Raw genomic sequence first — 18,206 nt, 5'->3', positions numbered from 1 at the left:
TGTGAGTGTGAGCAAGCCAGATGTTGATATTTCAGTTCAAAAACCTGAGATTGACATTAAAGGTCCGAAAATTGACATCGAAACTCCAAACCTTGAAGGTGATCTGCAGGCACCGGATGTTGACATTGACGTTAAAGGGGGAAAAATGAAACTGCCCAAATTCAAAACTCCCAAATTTGGATTTTCCACTCCTGATATAAAAGTTCCAAAGGTGGGCCTGAATGTAGATCTCCCCAAAGTCGATGTCTCACTAGAGAAACCTGAGGTGGATATCAAAGTACCGAGAGTCGATGTCACGGCAGGCAAGATGGAAGGTGATCGTAGTCTTGGGAAGATTGACATCAAAAGTCCTGATGTCGGTCTAAAACTGCCTGAAGTGGAAAAACCAAAAGTCGATGTTGAAATGCCAAAAGTGAAAGGGAAGTTGGATGTCGATGTGTCCATGCCTCAACCTGAAATTGATGTTTTAGCTCCAGGAATGTCAGTAGACATTAACCCTCCATCAGCTGACATTGATGTGCCAGCAGTTGATGTAGATTTAGATTCAGCAGATCTGAAGTTGAAAGGTGAGGGAGCAAAGTTCAAAATGCCATCTATGAAAATGCCATCATTTGGTATTTCTCTTCCAAAGTTCAAAGGACCTGAAGTTGATGTGAGTGTGAGCAAGCCAGTTGTTGATATTTCAGTTGAAAAACCAGAGACTGACATTAAAGGTCTAAAAATTGACGTAGAAACTCCAAAACTTGAAGGTGATCTGCAGGCACCGGATGTTGACATTGACGTTACAGGTGGAAAAATGAAACTGCCCAAATTCAAAACCCCCAAATTTGGATTTGCAACTCCCGATATAAAAGCTCCAAAAGTGGACCAAGATATAAATCTCCCCAAAGTCGATGTCTCTGTGGAGAAACCTGAGGTGGATATGAAAGTTCCGAGTGTCGATGTCACAGCAGGCAAGATGGAAGGTGATCTTAGTCTTGGGAAGATTGACATCAAAACTCCAGATATTGGTCTAACACTGCCTGAAGTGCTAAAACCAAATGTCGATGTTGAAATGCCAAAGGTGAAAGGGACGTTGGATGTCGATGTGTCCATGCCTCAACCTGAAATTGATATTTCAGCTCCAGGAATGTCAGTGGACATTAAACCTCCATCAGCTGACATTGATGTGCCAGCAGTTGATGTGGATTTCGATTCAGCAGATCTGAAGTTGAAAGGTGAGGGAGCAAAGTTCAAAATGCTATCTATGAAAATGCCATCATTTGGTATTTCTCTTCCAAAGTTCAAAGGACCTGAAGTTGATGTGAGTGTGAGCAAGCCAGTTGTTGATATTTCAGTTGAAAAACCAGAGACTGACATTAAAGGTCTAAACATTGACGTAGAAACTCCAAAACTTGAAGGTGATCTGCAGGCACCGGATGTTGACATTGAGGTTACAGGTGGAAAAATGAAACTGCCCAAATTCAAAACCCCCAAATTTGGATTTGCAACTCCCGATATAAAAGCTCCAAAAGTGGACCAAGACATAAATCTCCCCAAAGTCGATGTCTCTCTGGAGAAACCTGAGGTGGATATGAAAGTTCCGAGTGTCGATGTCACAGCTGGCAAGATGGAAGGTGATCTTAGTCTTGGGAAGATTGACATCAAAACTCCAGATATTGGTCTAACACTGCCTGAAGTGCTAAAACCAAATGTCGATGTTGAAATGCCAAAGGTGAAAGGGACGTTGGATGTCGATGTGTCCATGCCTCAACCTGAAATTGATATTTCAGCTCCAGGAATGTCAGTGGACATAAACCCTCCATCAGCTGACATTGATGTGCCAGCAGTTGATGTGGATTTAGATTCAGCAGATCTGAAGTTGAAAGGTGAGGGAGCAAAGTTCAAAATGCCATCTATGAAAATGCCATCATTTGGTATTTCTCTTCCAAAGTTCAAAGGACCTGAAGTTGATGTGAGTGTGAGCAAGCCAGATGTTGATATTTCAGTTGAAAAACCAGAGATAGACATTAAAGGTCCCAAAATTGACGTAGAAACTCCAAAACCTGAAGGTGATCTGCAGGCACCGGATGTTGACATTGAAGTTAAAGGGGGAAAAATGAAACTGCCCAAATTCAAAACTCCCAAATTTGGATTTTCCACTCCCGATATAAAAGCTCCAAAAGTGGACCTGAATGTCAATATTCCCAAAGTTGATGTCTCACGAGCGAAACCTGAGGTGGATATGAAAGTTCCGAGTGTCGATGTCACAGCAGGCAAGATGGAAGGTGATCTTAGTCTTGGGAAGATCGACATCAAAGGTCCTGATATCGGTCTAAAACTGCCTGAAGTGGAAAAACCAAACGTCGATGTTGAAATGCCAAAAGTGAAAGGGAAGTTGGATGTCGATATGTCCATGCCAAAACCTGAAATTGATATTTCAGCTCCAGGAATGTCAGTGGACATTAACCCTCCATCAGCTGACATTGATGTGCCAGCAGTTGATGTCGATTTACCTTCAGCAGATCTCAAGTTGAAAGGTGAGGGTGCAAAGTTCAAAATGCCATTCATGAAAAAGCCATCATTTGGTATTTCTCTTCCAAAGTTCAAAGGACCTGAAGTTGATGTGAGTGTGAGCAAGCCAGATGTTGATATTCCAGTTGAAAAACCAGAGATAGACATTAAATGTCCTAAAATTGACGTAGAAACACAAAAACCTGAAGGTGATCTGCAGGCACCGGATGTTGACATTGACGTTACAGGTGGAAAAATGAAACTGCCCAAATTCAAAACTCCCAAATTTGGATTTGCAACTCCCGATATAAAAGCTCCAAAAGTGGACCAAGATATAAATCTCCCCAAAGTCGATGTCTCTGTGGAGAAACCTGAGGTGGATATCAAAGTTCCGAGTGTCGATGTCACAGCAGGCAAGATGGAAGGTGATCTTAGTTTTGGGAAGATTGACATCAAAACTCCAGATATTGGTCTAAAACTGCCTGAAGTGGAAAAATCAAAAGTCGATGTTGAAATGCCAAAGGTGAAAGGGACGTTGGATGTCGATGTGTCCATGCCTCAACCTGAAATTGATGTTTCAGCTCCAGGAATGTCAGTGGACATTAAACCTCCATCAGCTGACATTGATGTGCCAGCAGTTGATGTGGATTTAGATTCAGCAGATCTGAAGTTGAAAGGTGAGGGAGCAAAGTTCAAAATGCCATCTATGAAAATGCCATCATTTGGTATTTCTCTTCCAAAGTTCAAAGGACCTGAAATTGATGTGAGTGTGAGCAAGCCAGATGTTGATATTTCAGTTGAAAAACCAGAGATAGACATTAAAGGTCCTAAAATTGATGTAGAAACTCCAAAACCTGAAGGTGGTCTGCAGGCACCGGATGTTGACATTGAGGTTAAAGGGGGAAAAATGAAACTGCCCAAATTCAAAACTCCCAAATTTGGATTTTCCACTCCCGATATAAAAGCTCCAAAAGTGGACCTGAATGTCAATCTCCCCAAAGTTGATGTCTCACTAGAGAAACCTGAGGTGGATATCAAAGTTCCGAGTGTCGATGTCACAGCAGGCAAGATGGAAGGTGATCTTTGTGTTGGGAAGATGGACATCAAAGGGCCTGATGTCGGTCTAAAACTGCCTGAAGTGGAAAAACCAAAATGCGATGTAGACATCACAAATGTGAAAGGGAAGTTGGATGTCGATGTGTCCATACCAAAACCTGAATTTGACGTATCACCTCCAGGAATATCATTGGATGTTAAAGCTCCATCAACCGATGTGGATTTATCTACAGTTGATGTAGATTTAGATTCAGCAGATCTAAAGGTGAAAGGTGAGGGAGCAAAGTTCAAAATGCCAACCATGAAAATGCCATCATTTGGTATTTCTCTTCCAAAGTTCAAAGGACCTGACGTTGATGTGAGTGTGAGCAAGCCAGACGTTGATATTTCAGTTGAAAAACCAGAGATCGATATTGCAGGTCCCAAAATTGATGTAAAAACACCAAAACTAGAAAGTGATCTGCAGGCACCGGATGTTGACATTGAAGTTAAAGGGGGAAAAATGAAACTGCCCAAATTCAAAACCCCCAAATTTGGATTTTCCACTCCTGATATAAAAGCACCAAAAGTAGACCTGAATGTCAATCTTCCCAAAGTTGATGTCTCACGAGAGAAACCTGAGGTGGATATGAAAGTTCCGAGTGTCGATGTCACAGCAGGCAAGATGGAAGGTGATCTTAGTCTTGGGAAGATCGACATCAAAGGTCCTGATGTCGGACTAAAACTGCCTGAAGTGAAAAAACCAAACGTCGATGTTGAATTGCCAAAAGTGAAAGGGAAGTTGGATGTCGATGTGTCCATGCCAAAACCTGAAATTGATATTTCAGCTCCAGGAATGTCAGTGGACATTAACCCTCCATCAGCTGACATTGATGTGCCAGCAGTTGATGTAGATTTAGATTCAGCAGATCTGAAGTTGAAAGGTGAGGGAGCAAAGTTCAAAATGCCATCTATGAAAATGCCATCATTTGGTATTTCTCTTCCAAAGTTCAAAGGACCTGAAATTGATGTGAGTGTGAGCAAGCCAGATGTTGATATTTCAGTAGATAAACCAGATATAGACATTAAAGGTCCTAAAATTGACGTAGAAACACCAAAACTTGAAGGTGATCTGCAGGCACCGGATGTTGACATTGAAGTTAAAAGGGGAAAAATGAAACTGCCCAAATTCAAAACTCCAAAATTTGGATTTTCCACTCCTGATATAAAAGCTCCAAAGGTGGGCCTGAATGTAGATCTCCCCAAAGTCGATGTCTCCCTTGAGAAACCTGAGGTGGATATCAAAGTACCGAGAGTCGATGTCACGGCAGGCAAGATGGAAGGTGATCTTTGTGTTGGGAAGATGGACATCAAAGGGCCTGATGTCGGTCTAAAACTGCCTGAAGTGGAAAAACCAAAATGCGATGTAGACATCACAAATGTGAAAGGGAAATTGGATGTCGATGTGTCCATGCCTCTACCTGAAATTGATGTTTCAGCTCCAGGAATGTCAGTGGACATTAAACCTCCATCAGCTGACATTGGTGTGCCAGCAGTTGATGTCGATTTAGATTCAGCAGATCTGAAGTTGAAAGGTGAGGGAGCAAAGTTCAAAATGCCATCTATGAAAATGCCATCATTTGGAATTTCTCTTCCAAAGTTCAAAGGACCTGAAATTGATGTGAGTGTGAGCAAGCCAGATGTTGATATTTCAGTTGAAAAACCAGAGATAGACATTAAAGGTCCTAAAATTGATGTAGAAACTCCAAAACCTGAAGGTGGTCTGCAGGCACCGGATGTTGACATTGAGGTTAAAGGGGGAAAAATGAAACTGCCCAAATTCAAAACTCCCAAATTTGGATTTTCCACTCCCGATATAAAAGCTCCAAAACTGGACCTGAATGTCAATCTCCCCAAAGTTGATGTCTCACTAGAGAAACCTGAGGTGGATATCAAAGTTCCGAGTGTCGATGTCACAGCAGGCAAGATGGAAGGTGATCTTTGTGTTGGGAAGATGGACATCAAAGGGCCTGATGTCGGTCTAAAACTGCCTGAAGTGGAAAAACCAAAATGCGATGTAGACATCACAAATGTGAAAGGGAAGTTGGATGTCGATGTGTCCATACCAAAACCTGAATTTGACGTATCACCTCCAGGAATATCATTGGATGTTAAAGCTCCATCAACCGATGTGGATTTATCTACAGTTGATGTAGATTTAGATTCAGCAGATCTAAAGGTGAAAGGTGAGGGAGCAAAGTTCAAAATGCCAACCATGAAAATGCCATCATTTGGTATTTCTCTTCCAAAGTTCAAAGGACCTGACGTTGATGTGAGTGTGAGCAAGCCAGACGTTGATATTTCAGTTGAAAAACCAGAGATCGATATTGCAGGTCCCAAAATTGATGTAAAAACACCAAAACTAGAAAGTGATCTGCAGGCACCGGATGTTGACATTGAAGTTAAAGGGGGAAAAATGAAACTGCCCAAATTCAAAACCCCCAAATTTGGATTTTCCACTCCTGATATAAAAGCTCCAAAAGTAGACCTGAATGTCAATCTTCCCAAAGTTGATGTCTCACGAGAGAAACCTGAGGTGGATATGAAAGTTCCGAGTGTCGATGTCACAGCAGGCAAGATGGAAGGTGATCTTAGTCTTGGGAAGATCGACATCAAAGGTCCTGATGTCGGACTAAAACTGCCTGAAGTGAAAAAACCAAACGTCGATGTTGAATTGCCAAAAGTGAAAGGGAAGTTGGATGTCGATGTGTCCATGCCAAAACCTGAAATTGATATTTCAGCTCCAGGAATGTCAGTGGACATTTACCCTCCATCAGCTGACATTGATGTGCCAGCAGTTGATGTAGATTTAGATTCAGCAGATCTCAAGATTAAAGGTGAGGGAGCAAAGTTCAAAATGCCATCTATGAAAATGCCATCATTTGGTATTTCTCTTCCAAAGTTCAAAGGACCTGAAATTGATGTGAGTGTGAGCAAGCCAGATGTTGATATTTCAGTAGATAAACCAGATATAGACATTAAAGGTCCTAAAATTGACGTAGAAACACCAAAACTTGAAGGTGATCTGCAGGCACCGGATGTTGACATTGAAGTTAAAAGGGGAAAAATGAAACTGCCCAAATTCAAAACTCCAAAATTTGGATTTTCCACTCCTGATATAAAAGCTCCAAAGGTGGGCCTGAATGTAGATCTCCCCAAAGTCGATGTCTCACTAGAGAAACCTGAGGTGGATATCAAAGTACCGAGAGTCGATGTCACGGCAGGCAAGATGGAAGGTGATCTTTGTGTTGGGAAGATGGACATCAAAGGGCCTGATGTCGGTCTAAAACTGCCTGAAGTGGAAAAACCAAAATGCGATGTAGACATCACAAATGTGAAAGGGAAGTTGGATGTCGATGTGTCCATGCCTCTACCTGAAATTGATGTTTCAGCTCCAGGAATGTCAGTGGACATTAAACCTCCATCAGCTGACATTGGTGTGCCAGCAGTTGATGTCGATTTAGATTCAGCAGATCTGAAGTTGAAAGGTGAGGGAGCAAAGTTCAAAATGCCATCTATGAAAATGCCATCATTTGGAATTTCTCTTCCAAAGTTCAAAGGACCTGAAGTTGATGTGAGTGTGAGCAAGCCAGATGTTGATATTTCAGTTGAAAAACCAGAGATAGACATTATAGGTCCTAAAATTGACGTAGAAACTCCAAAACCTGAAGGTGATCTGCAGGCACCGGATGTTGACATTGAAGTTAAAGGGGGAAGAATGAAACTGCCCAAATTCAAAACTCCCAAATTTGGATTTTCCACTCCCGATATAAAAGCTCCAAAAGTGGACCTGAATGTCAATCTTCCCAAAGTTGATGTCTCACGAGAGAAACCTGAGGTGGATATGAAAGTTCCGAGTGTCGATGTTACAGCAGGCAAGATGGAAGGTGATCTTAGTCTTGGGAAGATCGACATCAAAGGTCCTGATGTCGGTCTAAAACTGCCTGAAGTGAAAAAACCAAACGACGATGTTGAATTGCCAAAAGTGAAAGGGAAGTTGGATGTTGATGTGTCCATGCCAAAACCTGAAATTGATGTTTCAGCTCCAGGAATGTCAGTGGACATTAACCCTCCATCAGCTGACATTGATGTGCCAGCAGTTGATGTAGATTTAGATTCAGCAGATCTGAAGTTGAAAGGTGAGGGAGCAAAGTTCAAAATGCCATCTATGAAAATGCCATCATTTGGTATTTCTCTTCCAAAGTTCAAAGGACCTGAAATTGATGTGAGTGTGAGCAAGCCAGATGTTGATATTTCAGTAGATAAACCAGAGATAGACATTAAAGGTCCTAAAACTGACGTAGAAACACCAAAACTTGAAGGTGATCTGCAGGCACCGGATGTTGACATTGAAGTTAAAGGTGGAAAAATGAAACTGCCCAAATTCAAAACTCCCAAATTTGGATTTTCCACTCCCGATATAAAAGCTCCAAAAGTGGACCTGAATGTCAATCTCCCCAAAGTTGATGTCTCACTAGAGAAACCTGAGGTGGATATCAAAGTTCCGAGTGTCGATGTCACAGCAGGCAAGATGGAAGGTGATCTTAGTCTTGGGAAGATAGACGTCAAAAGTCCAGATATTGGTCTAAAACTTCCTGAAGTGGAAAAACCAAAAATCGATGTTGAAATGCCAAAAGAGAAAGGGAAGTTGGATGTCGATGTGTCCATGCCTCAACCTGAAATTGATGTTTCCGTTCCAGGAATTTCAGTGGACATTAATGCTCCATCAGCTGACATTGATGTGCCAGCAGTTGATGTCGATTTAGATTCAGCAGATCTCAAGTTGAAAGGTGAGGGAGCAAAGTTCAAAATGCCATCTATGAAAATGCCATCATTTGGTATTTCTCTTCCAAAGTTCAAAGGACCTGAAATTGATGTGAGTGTGAGCAAGCCAGATGTTGATATTTCAGTAGATAAACCAGATATAGACATTAAAGGTCCTAAAATTGACGTAGAAACACCAAAACTTGAAGGTGATCTGCAGGCACCGGATGTTGACATTGAAGTTAAAAGGGGAAAAATGAAACTGCCCAAATTCAAAACTCCAAAATTTGGATTTTCCACTCCTGATATAAAAGCTCCAAAGGTGGGCCTGAATGTAGATCTCCCCAAAGTCGATGTCTCACTAGAGAAACCTGAGGTGGATATCAAAGTACCGAGAGTCGATGTCACGGCAGGCAAGATGGAAGGTGATCTTTGTGTTGGGAAGATGGACATCAAAGGGCCTGATGTCGGTCTAAAACTGCCTGAAGTGGAAAAACCAAAATGCGATGTAGACATCACAAATGTGAAAGGGAAGTTGGATGTCGATGTGTCCATGCCTCTACCTGAAATTGATGTTTCAGCTCCAGGAATGTCAGTGGACATTAAACCTCCATCAGCTGACATTGGTGTGCCAGCAGTTGATGTCGATTTAGATTCAGCAGATCTGAAGTTGAAAGGTGAGGGAGCAAAGTTCAAAATGCCATCTATGAAAATGCCATCATTTGGAATTTCTCTTCCAAAGTTCAAAGGACCTGAAGTTGATGTGAGTGTGAGCAAGCCAGATGTTGATATTTCAGTTGAAAAACCAGAGATAGACATTATAGGTCCTAAAATTGACGTAGAAACTCCAAAACCTGAAGGTGATCTGCAGGCACCGGATGTTGACATTGAAGTTAAAGGGGGAAGAATGAAACTGCCCAAATTCAAAACTCCCAAATTTGGATTTTCCACTCCCGATATAAAAGCTCCAAAAGTGGACCTGAATGTCAATCTTCCCAAAGTTGATGTCTCACGAGAGAAACCTGAGGTGGATATGAAAGTTCCGAGTGTCGATGTTACAGCAGGCAAGATGGAAGGTGATCTTAGTCTTGGGAAGATCGACATCAAAGGTCCTGATGTCGGTCTAAAACTGCCTGAAGTGAAAAAACCAAACGACGATGTTGAATTGCCAAAAGTGAAAGGGAAGTTGGATGTTGATGTGTCCATGCCAAAACCTGAAATTGATGTTTCAGCTCCAGGAATGTCAGTGGACATTAACCCTCCATCAGCTGACATTGATGTGCCAGCAGTTGATGTAGATTTAGATTCAGCAGATCTGAAGTTGAAAGGTGAGGGAGCAAAGTTCAAAATGCCATCTATGAAAATGCCATCATTTGGTATTTCTCTTCCAAAGTTCAAAGGACCTGAAATTGATGTGAGTGTGAGCAAGCCAGATGTTGATATTTCAGTAGATAAACCAGAGATAGACATTAAAGGTCCTAAAATTGACGTAGAAACACCAAAACTTGAAGGTGATCTGCAGGCACCGGATGTTGACATTGAAGTTAAAGGTGGAAAAATGAAACTGCCCAAATTCAAAACTCCCAAATTTGGATTTTCCACTCCCGATATAAAAGCTCCAAAAGTGGACCTGAATGTCAATCTCCCCAAAGTTGATGTCTCACTAGAGAAACCTGAGGTGGATATCAAAGTTCCGAGTGTCGATGTCACAGCAGGCAAGATGGAAGGTGATCTTAGTCTTGGGAAGATAGACGTCAAAAGTCCAGATATTGGTCTAAAACTTCCTGAAGTGGAAAAACCAAAAATCGATGTTGAAATGCCAAAAGAGAAAGGGAAGTTGGATGTCGATGTGTCCATGCCTCAACCTGAAATTGATGTTTCCGTTCCAGGAATTTCAGTGGACATTAATGCTCCATCAGCTGACATTGATGTGCCAGCAGTTGATGTCGATTTAGATTCAGCAGATCTCAAGTTGAAAGGTGAGGGTGCAAAGTTCAAAATGCCATCCATGAAAACGCCATCATTTGGTATTTCTCTTCCAAAGTTCAAAGGAACTGAAGTTGATGTGAGTGTGAGCAAGCCAGATGTTGATATTTCAGTTGAAAAACCAGAGATAGACATTATAGGTCCTAAAATTGACGTAGAAACTCCAAAACCTGAAGGTGATCTGCAGGCACCGGATGTTGACATTGACATTACAGGTGGAAAAATGAAACTGCCCAAATTCAAAACCCCCAAATTTGGATTTGCAACTCCCGATATAAAAGCTCCAAAAGTGGACCAAGATATAAATCTCCCCAAAGTTGATGTCTCTGTGGAGAAATCTGAGGTGGATATCAAAGTACCGAGAGTCGATGTCTCGGCAGGCAAGATGGAAGGTGATCTTAGTCTTGGGAAGATCGACATGAAAAATCCAGATATTGGTCTAAAACTGCCTGAAGTGGAAAAACCAAAAGTCGATGTTGAAATGCCAAAGGTGAAAGGGAAGTTGGATGTCGATGTGTCCATGCCTCAACCTGAAATTGATGTTTCAGCTCCAGGAATGTCAGTGGACATTAAACCTCCATCAGCTGACATTGATGTACCAGCAGTTGATGTCGATTTAGATTCAGCAGATCTCAAGATGAAAGGTGAGGGAGCAAAGTTCAAAATGCCATCTATGAAAATGCCATCATTTGGTATTTCTCTTCCAAAGTTCAAAGGACCAGACGTTGATGTGAATGTGAGCAAGCCAGATGTTGATATTTCAGTTGAAAAACCAGAGGTAGATATTAAAGTTCCTAAAATTGACGTAGAAACTCCAAAACTAGAACGTGATCTGCAGGCACCGGATGTTGACATTGAGGTTAAAAGGGGAAAAATGAAACTGCCCAAATTCAAAACTCCAAAATTTGGATTTTCCACTCCTGATATAAAAGCTCCAAAGGTGGGCCTGAATGTAGATCTCCCTAAAGTCGATGTCTCACTAGAGAAACCTGAGGTGGATATCAAAGTACCGAGAGTCGATGTCACGGCAGGCAAGATGGAAGGTGATCGTAGTCTTGGGAAGATGGACATCAAAGGGCCTGATGTCGGTCTAAAACTGCCTGAAGTGGAAAAACCAAAATGCGATGTAGACATCACAAATGTGAAAGGGAAGTTGGATGTCGATGTGTCCATGCGAAAACCTGAAATTGATGTTTCAGCTCCAAGAATGTCAGTGGACATTAAACCTCCATCAGCTGACATTGATGTGCCAGCAGTTGATGTCGATTTAGATTCAGCAGATCTGAAGTTGAAAGGTGAGGGAGCAAAGTTCAAAATGCCATCTATGAAAATGCCATCATTTGGAATTTCTTTTCCAAAGTTCAAAGGACCTGAAGTTGATGTGAGTGTGAGCAAGCCAGATGTTGATATTTCAGTTGAAAAACCAGAGATAGACATTATAGGTCCTAAAATTGACGTAGAAACTCCAAAACCTGAAGGTGATCTGCAGGCACCGGATGTTGACATTGAAGTTAAAGGGGGAAAAATGAAACTGCCCAAATTCAAAACTCCCAAATTTGGATTTTCCACTCCCGATATAAAAGCTCCAAAAGTGGACCTGAATGTCAGTCTCCCCAAAGTTGATGTCTCACTAGAGAAACCTGAGGTGGATATCAAAGTACCGAGTGTCGATGTCACAGCAGGCAAGATGGAAGGTGATCTTTGTGTTGGGAAGATGGACATCAAAGGGCCTGATGTCGGTCTAAAACTGCCTGAAGTGGAAAAACCAAAATGCGATGTAGACATCACAAATGTGAAAGGGAAGTTGGATGTCGATGTGTCCATACCAAAACCTGAATTTGACGTATCACCTCCAGGAATGTCATTGGATGTTAAAGCTCCATCAACCGATGTGGATTTATCTACAGTTGATGTAGATTTAGATGCAGCAGATCTAAAGGTGAAAGGTGAGGGAGCAAAGTTCAAAATGCCATCCATGAAAATGCCATCATTTGGTATTTCTCTTCCAAAGTTCAAAGGACCTGACGTTGATGTGAGTGTGAACAAGCCAGACGTTGGTATTTCAGTTGAAAAACCAGAGATCGATATTGCAGGTCCCAAAATTGATGTAAAAACACCAAAACTAGAAAGTGATCTGCAGGCACCGGATATTGACATTGAAGTTAAAGGGGGAAAAATGAAACTGCCCAAATTCAAAACTCCAAAATTTGGATTTTCCACTCCCGATATAAAAGCTCCAAAAGTAGACCTGAATGTCAATCTTCCCAAAGTTGATGTCTCACAAGAGAAACCTGAGGTGGATATGAAAGTTCCGAGTGTCGATGTCACAGCAGGCAAGATGGAAGGTGATCTTAGTCTTGGGAAGATCGACATCAAAGGTCCTGATGTCAGTCCAAAACTGCCTGAAGTGGAAAAACCAAACGTCGATGTTGAATTGCCAAAAGTGAAAGGGAAGTTGGATGTCGATGTGTCCATGCCAAAGCCTGAAATTGATATTTCAGCTCCAGGAATGTCAGTGGACATTAACCCTCCATCAGCTGACATTGATGTGTCAGCAGTTGATGTAGATTTAGATTCAGCAGATCTCAAGATTAAAGGTGAGGGTGCAAAGTTCAAAATGCCATCTATGAAAATGCCATCATTTGGTATTTCTCTTCCAAAGTTCAAAGGACCTGACGTTGATGTGAGTGTGAGCAAGCCAGATGTTGATATTTCAGTAGATAAACCAGAGATAGACATTAAAGGTCCGAAAATTGACGTAGAAACACCAAAACCTGAAGGTGATCTGCAGGCACCGGATGTTGACATTGAGGTTAAAGGGGGAAAAATGAAACTGCCCAAATTCAAAACTCCTAAATTTGGATTTTCCACTCCTGATATAAAAGCTCCAAAAGTGGACCTGAATGTAGATTTTCCCAAAGTCGATGTCTCACGAGAGACACCTGACGTGGGTATCAAAGTACCGAGTGTCGATGTCACATCAGGCAAGATGGAAGGTGATGTTAGAGTTGGGAAGATCGACATCAAAGGTCCAGATGTCGGTCTAAAACAGCCTGAAGTGGAAAAACCAAAATTCGATGTTGAAATTCCAAAAATGAAAGGGAACTTGGATGTCGATGTGTCCATGTCGGAACCTGAAATTGATGTTTCAGTTCCCGGAATGTCAGTGGACATTAAACCTCCATCAGCTGACATTGATGTGCCAGCAGTTGATGTCGATTTAGCTTCAGCAGATCTGAAGTTGAAAGGTGAGGGAGCAAAGTTCAAAATGCCATCTATGAAAATGCCATCATTTGGTATTTCTCTTCCAAAGTTCAAAGGACCTGAAGTTGATGTGAGTGTGAGCAAGCCAGACGTTGATATTTCAGTTGAAAAACCAGAGATAGACATTAAAGGTCCTAAAATTGGTGTAGAAACTTCAAAACCTGAAGGTGATCTGCAGGCACCGGATGTTGACATTGAAGTTAAAGGGGGAAAAGTGAAATTGCCCAAATTCAAAACACCAAAATTTGGATTTTCCACTCGTGATATAAAAGCTCCGAAAATGGGCCTGAATGTAGATTTCCCCAATGTCAATCTCTCACTGGAGAAACCTGAGGTGGATATCAAAGTACCAAATGTCGATGTCACGGCTGGCAAGGTGGAAGGTGATCTTAGTCTTGGGAAGATTGACATCAAAGGTCCTGATTTTGGTCTAAAACAGCCTGAAGTGGAAAAACCAAAATTCGATGTTGAAATGCCAAAAGTGAAAGGGAAGTTGGATGTCGATGTGTCCATGCCTCAACCTGAAATTGATGTTTCAGCTCCAGGAATGTCAGTGGACATTAAACCTCCATCAGCTGACATTGATGTGCCAGGAGTTGATGCAGATTTAGATTCAGCAGATCTAAAGGTGAAAGGTGAGGGAGCAAAGTTCAAAATGCCATCCGTCAAAATGCCATCATTTGGTATTTCCCTTCCAAAGTTCAAAGGACCTGAAGTTGATGTGAGTGTGAGCAAGCCAGATGTTGACAATTCAGTTGAAAAATCAATGATAGACATTAAAGTTCCAAAGATTGACGTAGAAACTCCAAAACTAGAACGTGATCTGCAGGCACCGGATGTTGACATTGACATTAAAGGTGGAAAAATGAAACTGCCCAAATTCAAAACTCCCAAATTCAGATTGTCTGCTCCCGACATAAAAGCTCCAAAAGTCGACCTGGGTGTAAGTCTCCCAAAAGTTGATCTTTCACGAGTGAAACCTGACGTGGGTATCAAAGTACCGAGTGTAGATGTCATGGCAGGCAAGGTGGAAGGTGATCTTCGTCTTGGGATGATCGACATGAAAGGTCCTAATGTTGGTCTAAAAGTGCCTGAATATGAAATACCAAAATTCAATGTTGACATACCAACAGTGAAAGGGAAGTTGGATGTCGATGTGACCATGCCGAAACCTGAACATGATGTTTTAGCTCCAAGAATGTCTTTGGATGTTAAAGCTCCATCAACCAATGCAGATTTGCCCACAGTTGATGTCGATTTACCTTCAGCAGATCTCAAGATGAAAGGTGAGGGAGCAAAGTTCAAAATGCCATCTATGAAAATGCCAACATTTGGTATTTCTCTTCCAAAGTTCAAAGGACCTGACGTTGATGTGAGTGTGAGCAAGCCAGATGTTGATATTTCAGCTGAAAAACCAGAGATAGACATTAAAGGTCCTAAAATTGACGTAGAAACTCCAAAACTTGAAGGTGATCTGCAGGCACCGGATGTTGACATTGAAGTTAAAGGGGGAAAAATGAAACTGCCCAAATTCAAAACTCCAAAATTTGGATTTGCCACTCCCGATATAAAAGCTCCAAAAGTGGACCTGAATGTCAATCTCCCCAAAGTTGATGTCTCACTAGAGAAACCTGAGGTGGATATCAAAGTTCCGAGTGTCGATGTCACGACAGGCAAGATGGAAGGTGATCTTAGTCTTGGGAAGATGGACATCAAAGGCCCTGATATCGGTCTAAAACTGCCTGAAGTGGAAAAACCAAAATACGATGTTGAAATGCCAAAAGTGAAAGGGAAGTTGGATGTCGATGTGTCCATGTCGAAACCTGAAATTGATGTTTCAGCTCCAGGAATTTCAGTGGACATTAAACCTCCATCAGCTGACATTGATGTGCCAGCTGTTGATGTCGATTTAGATTCAGCAGATCTAAAGGTGAAAGGTGAGGGAGCAAAGTTCAAAAAGCCATCCATGAAAATGCCATCATTTGGTATTTCTCTTCCAAAGTTCAAAGGACCTGACGTTGATGTGAGTGTGAGCAAGCCAGATGTTGATATTTCAGTTCAAAAACCAGAGATAGACATTAAAGGTCCTAAAATTGACGTAGAAACTCCAAAACCTGAAGGTGATCTGCAGGCACCGGATGTTGACATTGAAGTTAAAGGGGGAAAAATGAAACTGCCCAAATTCAAAACTCCCAAATTTGGATTTTCCACTCCCGATATAAAAGCTCCAAAAGTGGACCTGAATGTAGATCTCCCCAAAGTTGATGTCTCACTAGAGAAACCTGAGGTGGATATCAAAGTACCGAGTGTCGATTTCACAGCAGGCAAGATGGAAGGTGATCTTTGTGTTGGGAAGATGGACATCAAAGGGCCTGATGTCGGTCTAAAACTGCCTGAAGTGGAAAAACCAAAATTCGATGTTGAAATGCCAAAAGTGAAAGGGATGTTGGATGTCGATGTGTCCATGCCTCAACCTAAAATTGATGTTTCAGCTCCAGGAATTTCAGTGGACATTAAACCTCCATCAGCTGACATTGATGTGCCAGCTGTTGATGTCGATTTAGATTCAGCAGATCTAAAGGTGAAAGGTGAGGGAGCAAAGTTCAAAAAGCCATCCATGAAAATGCCATCATTTGGTATTTCTCTTCCAAAGTTCAAAGGACCTGACGTTGATGTGAGTGTGAGCAAGCCAGATGTTGATATTTCAGTTCAAAAACCAGAGATAGACATTAAAGGTCCTAAAATTGACGTAGAAACTCCAAAACCTGAAGGTGATCTGCAGGCACCGGATGTTGACATTGAAGTTAAAGGGGGAAAAATGAAACTGCCCAAATTCAAAACTCCCAAATTTGGATTTTCCACTCCCGATATAAAAGCTCCAAAAGTGGACCTGAATGTAGATCTCCCCAAAGTTGATGTCTCACTAGAGAAACCTGAGGTGGATATCAAAGTACCGAGTTTCGATGTCACAGCAGGCAAGATGGAAGGTGATCTTTGTGTTGGGAAGATGGACATCAAAGGGCCTGATGTCGGTCTAAAACTGCCTGAAGTGGAAAAACCAAATTTCGATGTTGAAATGCCAAAAGTGAAAGGGATGTTGGATGTCGATGTGTCCATGCCTCAACCTAAAATTGATGTTTCAGCTCCAGGAATGTCAGTGGACATTAAAGCTCCATCAGCTGACGTTCAGTTGTCAGCAGTTGATGTAGATTTAGTCTCAGCAGGTCTGAAGGGGAAAGGTGAGGGTGCAAAGTTGAAAATGCCATCCATGAAAATGCCATCATTTGGTATTTCTCTTCCAAAGTTCAAAGAAACTGACATTGATGTGAGTGTGAGCAAGCCAGATGTTGATATTTCAGTTGAAAAACCAGAGGTACATATTCACCATTCCAAAATTGATGCTGGAGCTCCAGAAGTTGAAACTGACTTGCCGGCACCAGATGTTGAGATTGATGGAAAAAGAGGAAAAATAATGTTTCCAAAATTCAAACTTCCAAAACTTGGATTTTCTGCTCATGATAAACATACTGCCCAGAAGGATTTTGAAGGAAATCTCCCTGAGGTTGATGTCTCACTTTCAAAAGCTAATGTGGATATCAAATTAACAAATGCAGATATCAAGCCAGCCAAACTGGGAAGTGATCTTAATATTGGGGGCATTGATCTGAAATGTCCTAATGTCAGTCTAAAAATGCCTGAAAATGAGAAACCTGCAATTAATATTGAAATGCCAAAAATGAAAGGGAAGGTGGCTGTTGATGTGTCCATGCCTAAACCTGAACTTGCCGTTTCATCTCCAGGAATGTCAGTGGACATTAACACTCCATCAACTGGCATTGATTTGCCAATAGTTGATGTGGATTTAGATTCAGCAGATCCAAAGGTGAAAGATGATGGTGCAAGGTTGGAATTTCCACCTGTGAAAATACCTTCTTTCGGCGTATCTCTTCCAAAATGCACAGGCCCTGAAGTTGATATGACTGTGAGCAAGCCAGGTGTCAATATTTCAGTTGAAAAACGAGAGATAGATATTGAAAGACTGAAAGTGGATGTGGGTGCTCCAGAATGTGAAGGTGGTGTAGAGGCAGGTGATGTCACCATTGCAGGGAAAGGAGAAAAATTTTACATACCAAAATTTAAAGCAATAAAGTTTGGAGTTTCAACATCTGGAATGAAATCTTCTAATACGAATGCTGATATTAGTGTTGCTCCAGTTGACATCCCAATTTCAAAAACTGATCTTGTTCAGAATGAGCCAAGCATCGATGTGAAAGCAGGAACAGTAGAAGGTCAGCGCAATGTCGCACCTTTTGATTTCAAGCATGTTGATGCCCATCTGAAAATGCCTGAGATTCAATGTTCACAAATCAGTACTGGTGATCCAGAAACAAAAGGGAAAATTGATGCTGATACATTGATGCCCAAGACTCAACTTGATGTTTCAGCTCCTGAAATGTCAGTGGGCACTAAAGCTCCAGCACTATTTTCAGTTTCATTTTCGAAGTTTAAATTTCCAGATGTCGACTTTACATCAGAAACAAAAGAGAAAGATGTATCACTAACTGAAGATTCTGATTTTCCCAAGGCTCTAACAAAAGAATCAG

At 41.6% G+C, this 18,206-nt stretch overlaps 1 protein-coding gene across 3 annotated transcripts in view; it reads left to right on the top strand.

Annotated features, from left to right (window-relative positions):
- Positions 1-18,206, top strand: part of LOC122553574 (uncharacterized) — a 102,640-nt gene that overhangs the window by 80,763 nt on the left and 3,671 nt on the right. For all 3 annotated transcript variants that reach the window (XM_087989841.1, XM_087989840.1, XM_087989839.1), the window contains one exon: positions 1-18,206. This exon is cut by the window's left edge. In XM_087989841.1, coding sequence (XP_087845967.1) covers positions 1-18,206 — 18,206 coding nt within the window.

This window comes from Chiloscyllium plagiosum, unplaced genomic scaffold, assembly GCF_037043375.1.
Source record: "Chiloscyllium plagiosum isolate Xiang-an unplaced genomic scaffold, Cpla_swu_hap1 HiC_scaffold_8, whole genome shotgun sequence".
Classification (NCBI taxonomy): domain Eukaryota; kingdom Metazoa; phylum Chordata; class Chondrichthyes; order Orectolobiformes; family Hemiscylliidae; genus Chiloscyllium; species Chiloscyllium plagiosum.
Note: the sequence above shows the minus strand (reverse complement) of the source record. Positions and strands in the feature narration are given on the sequence as shown.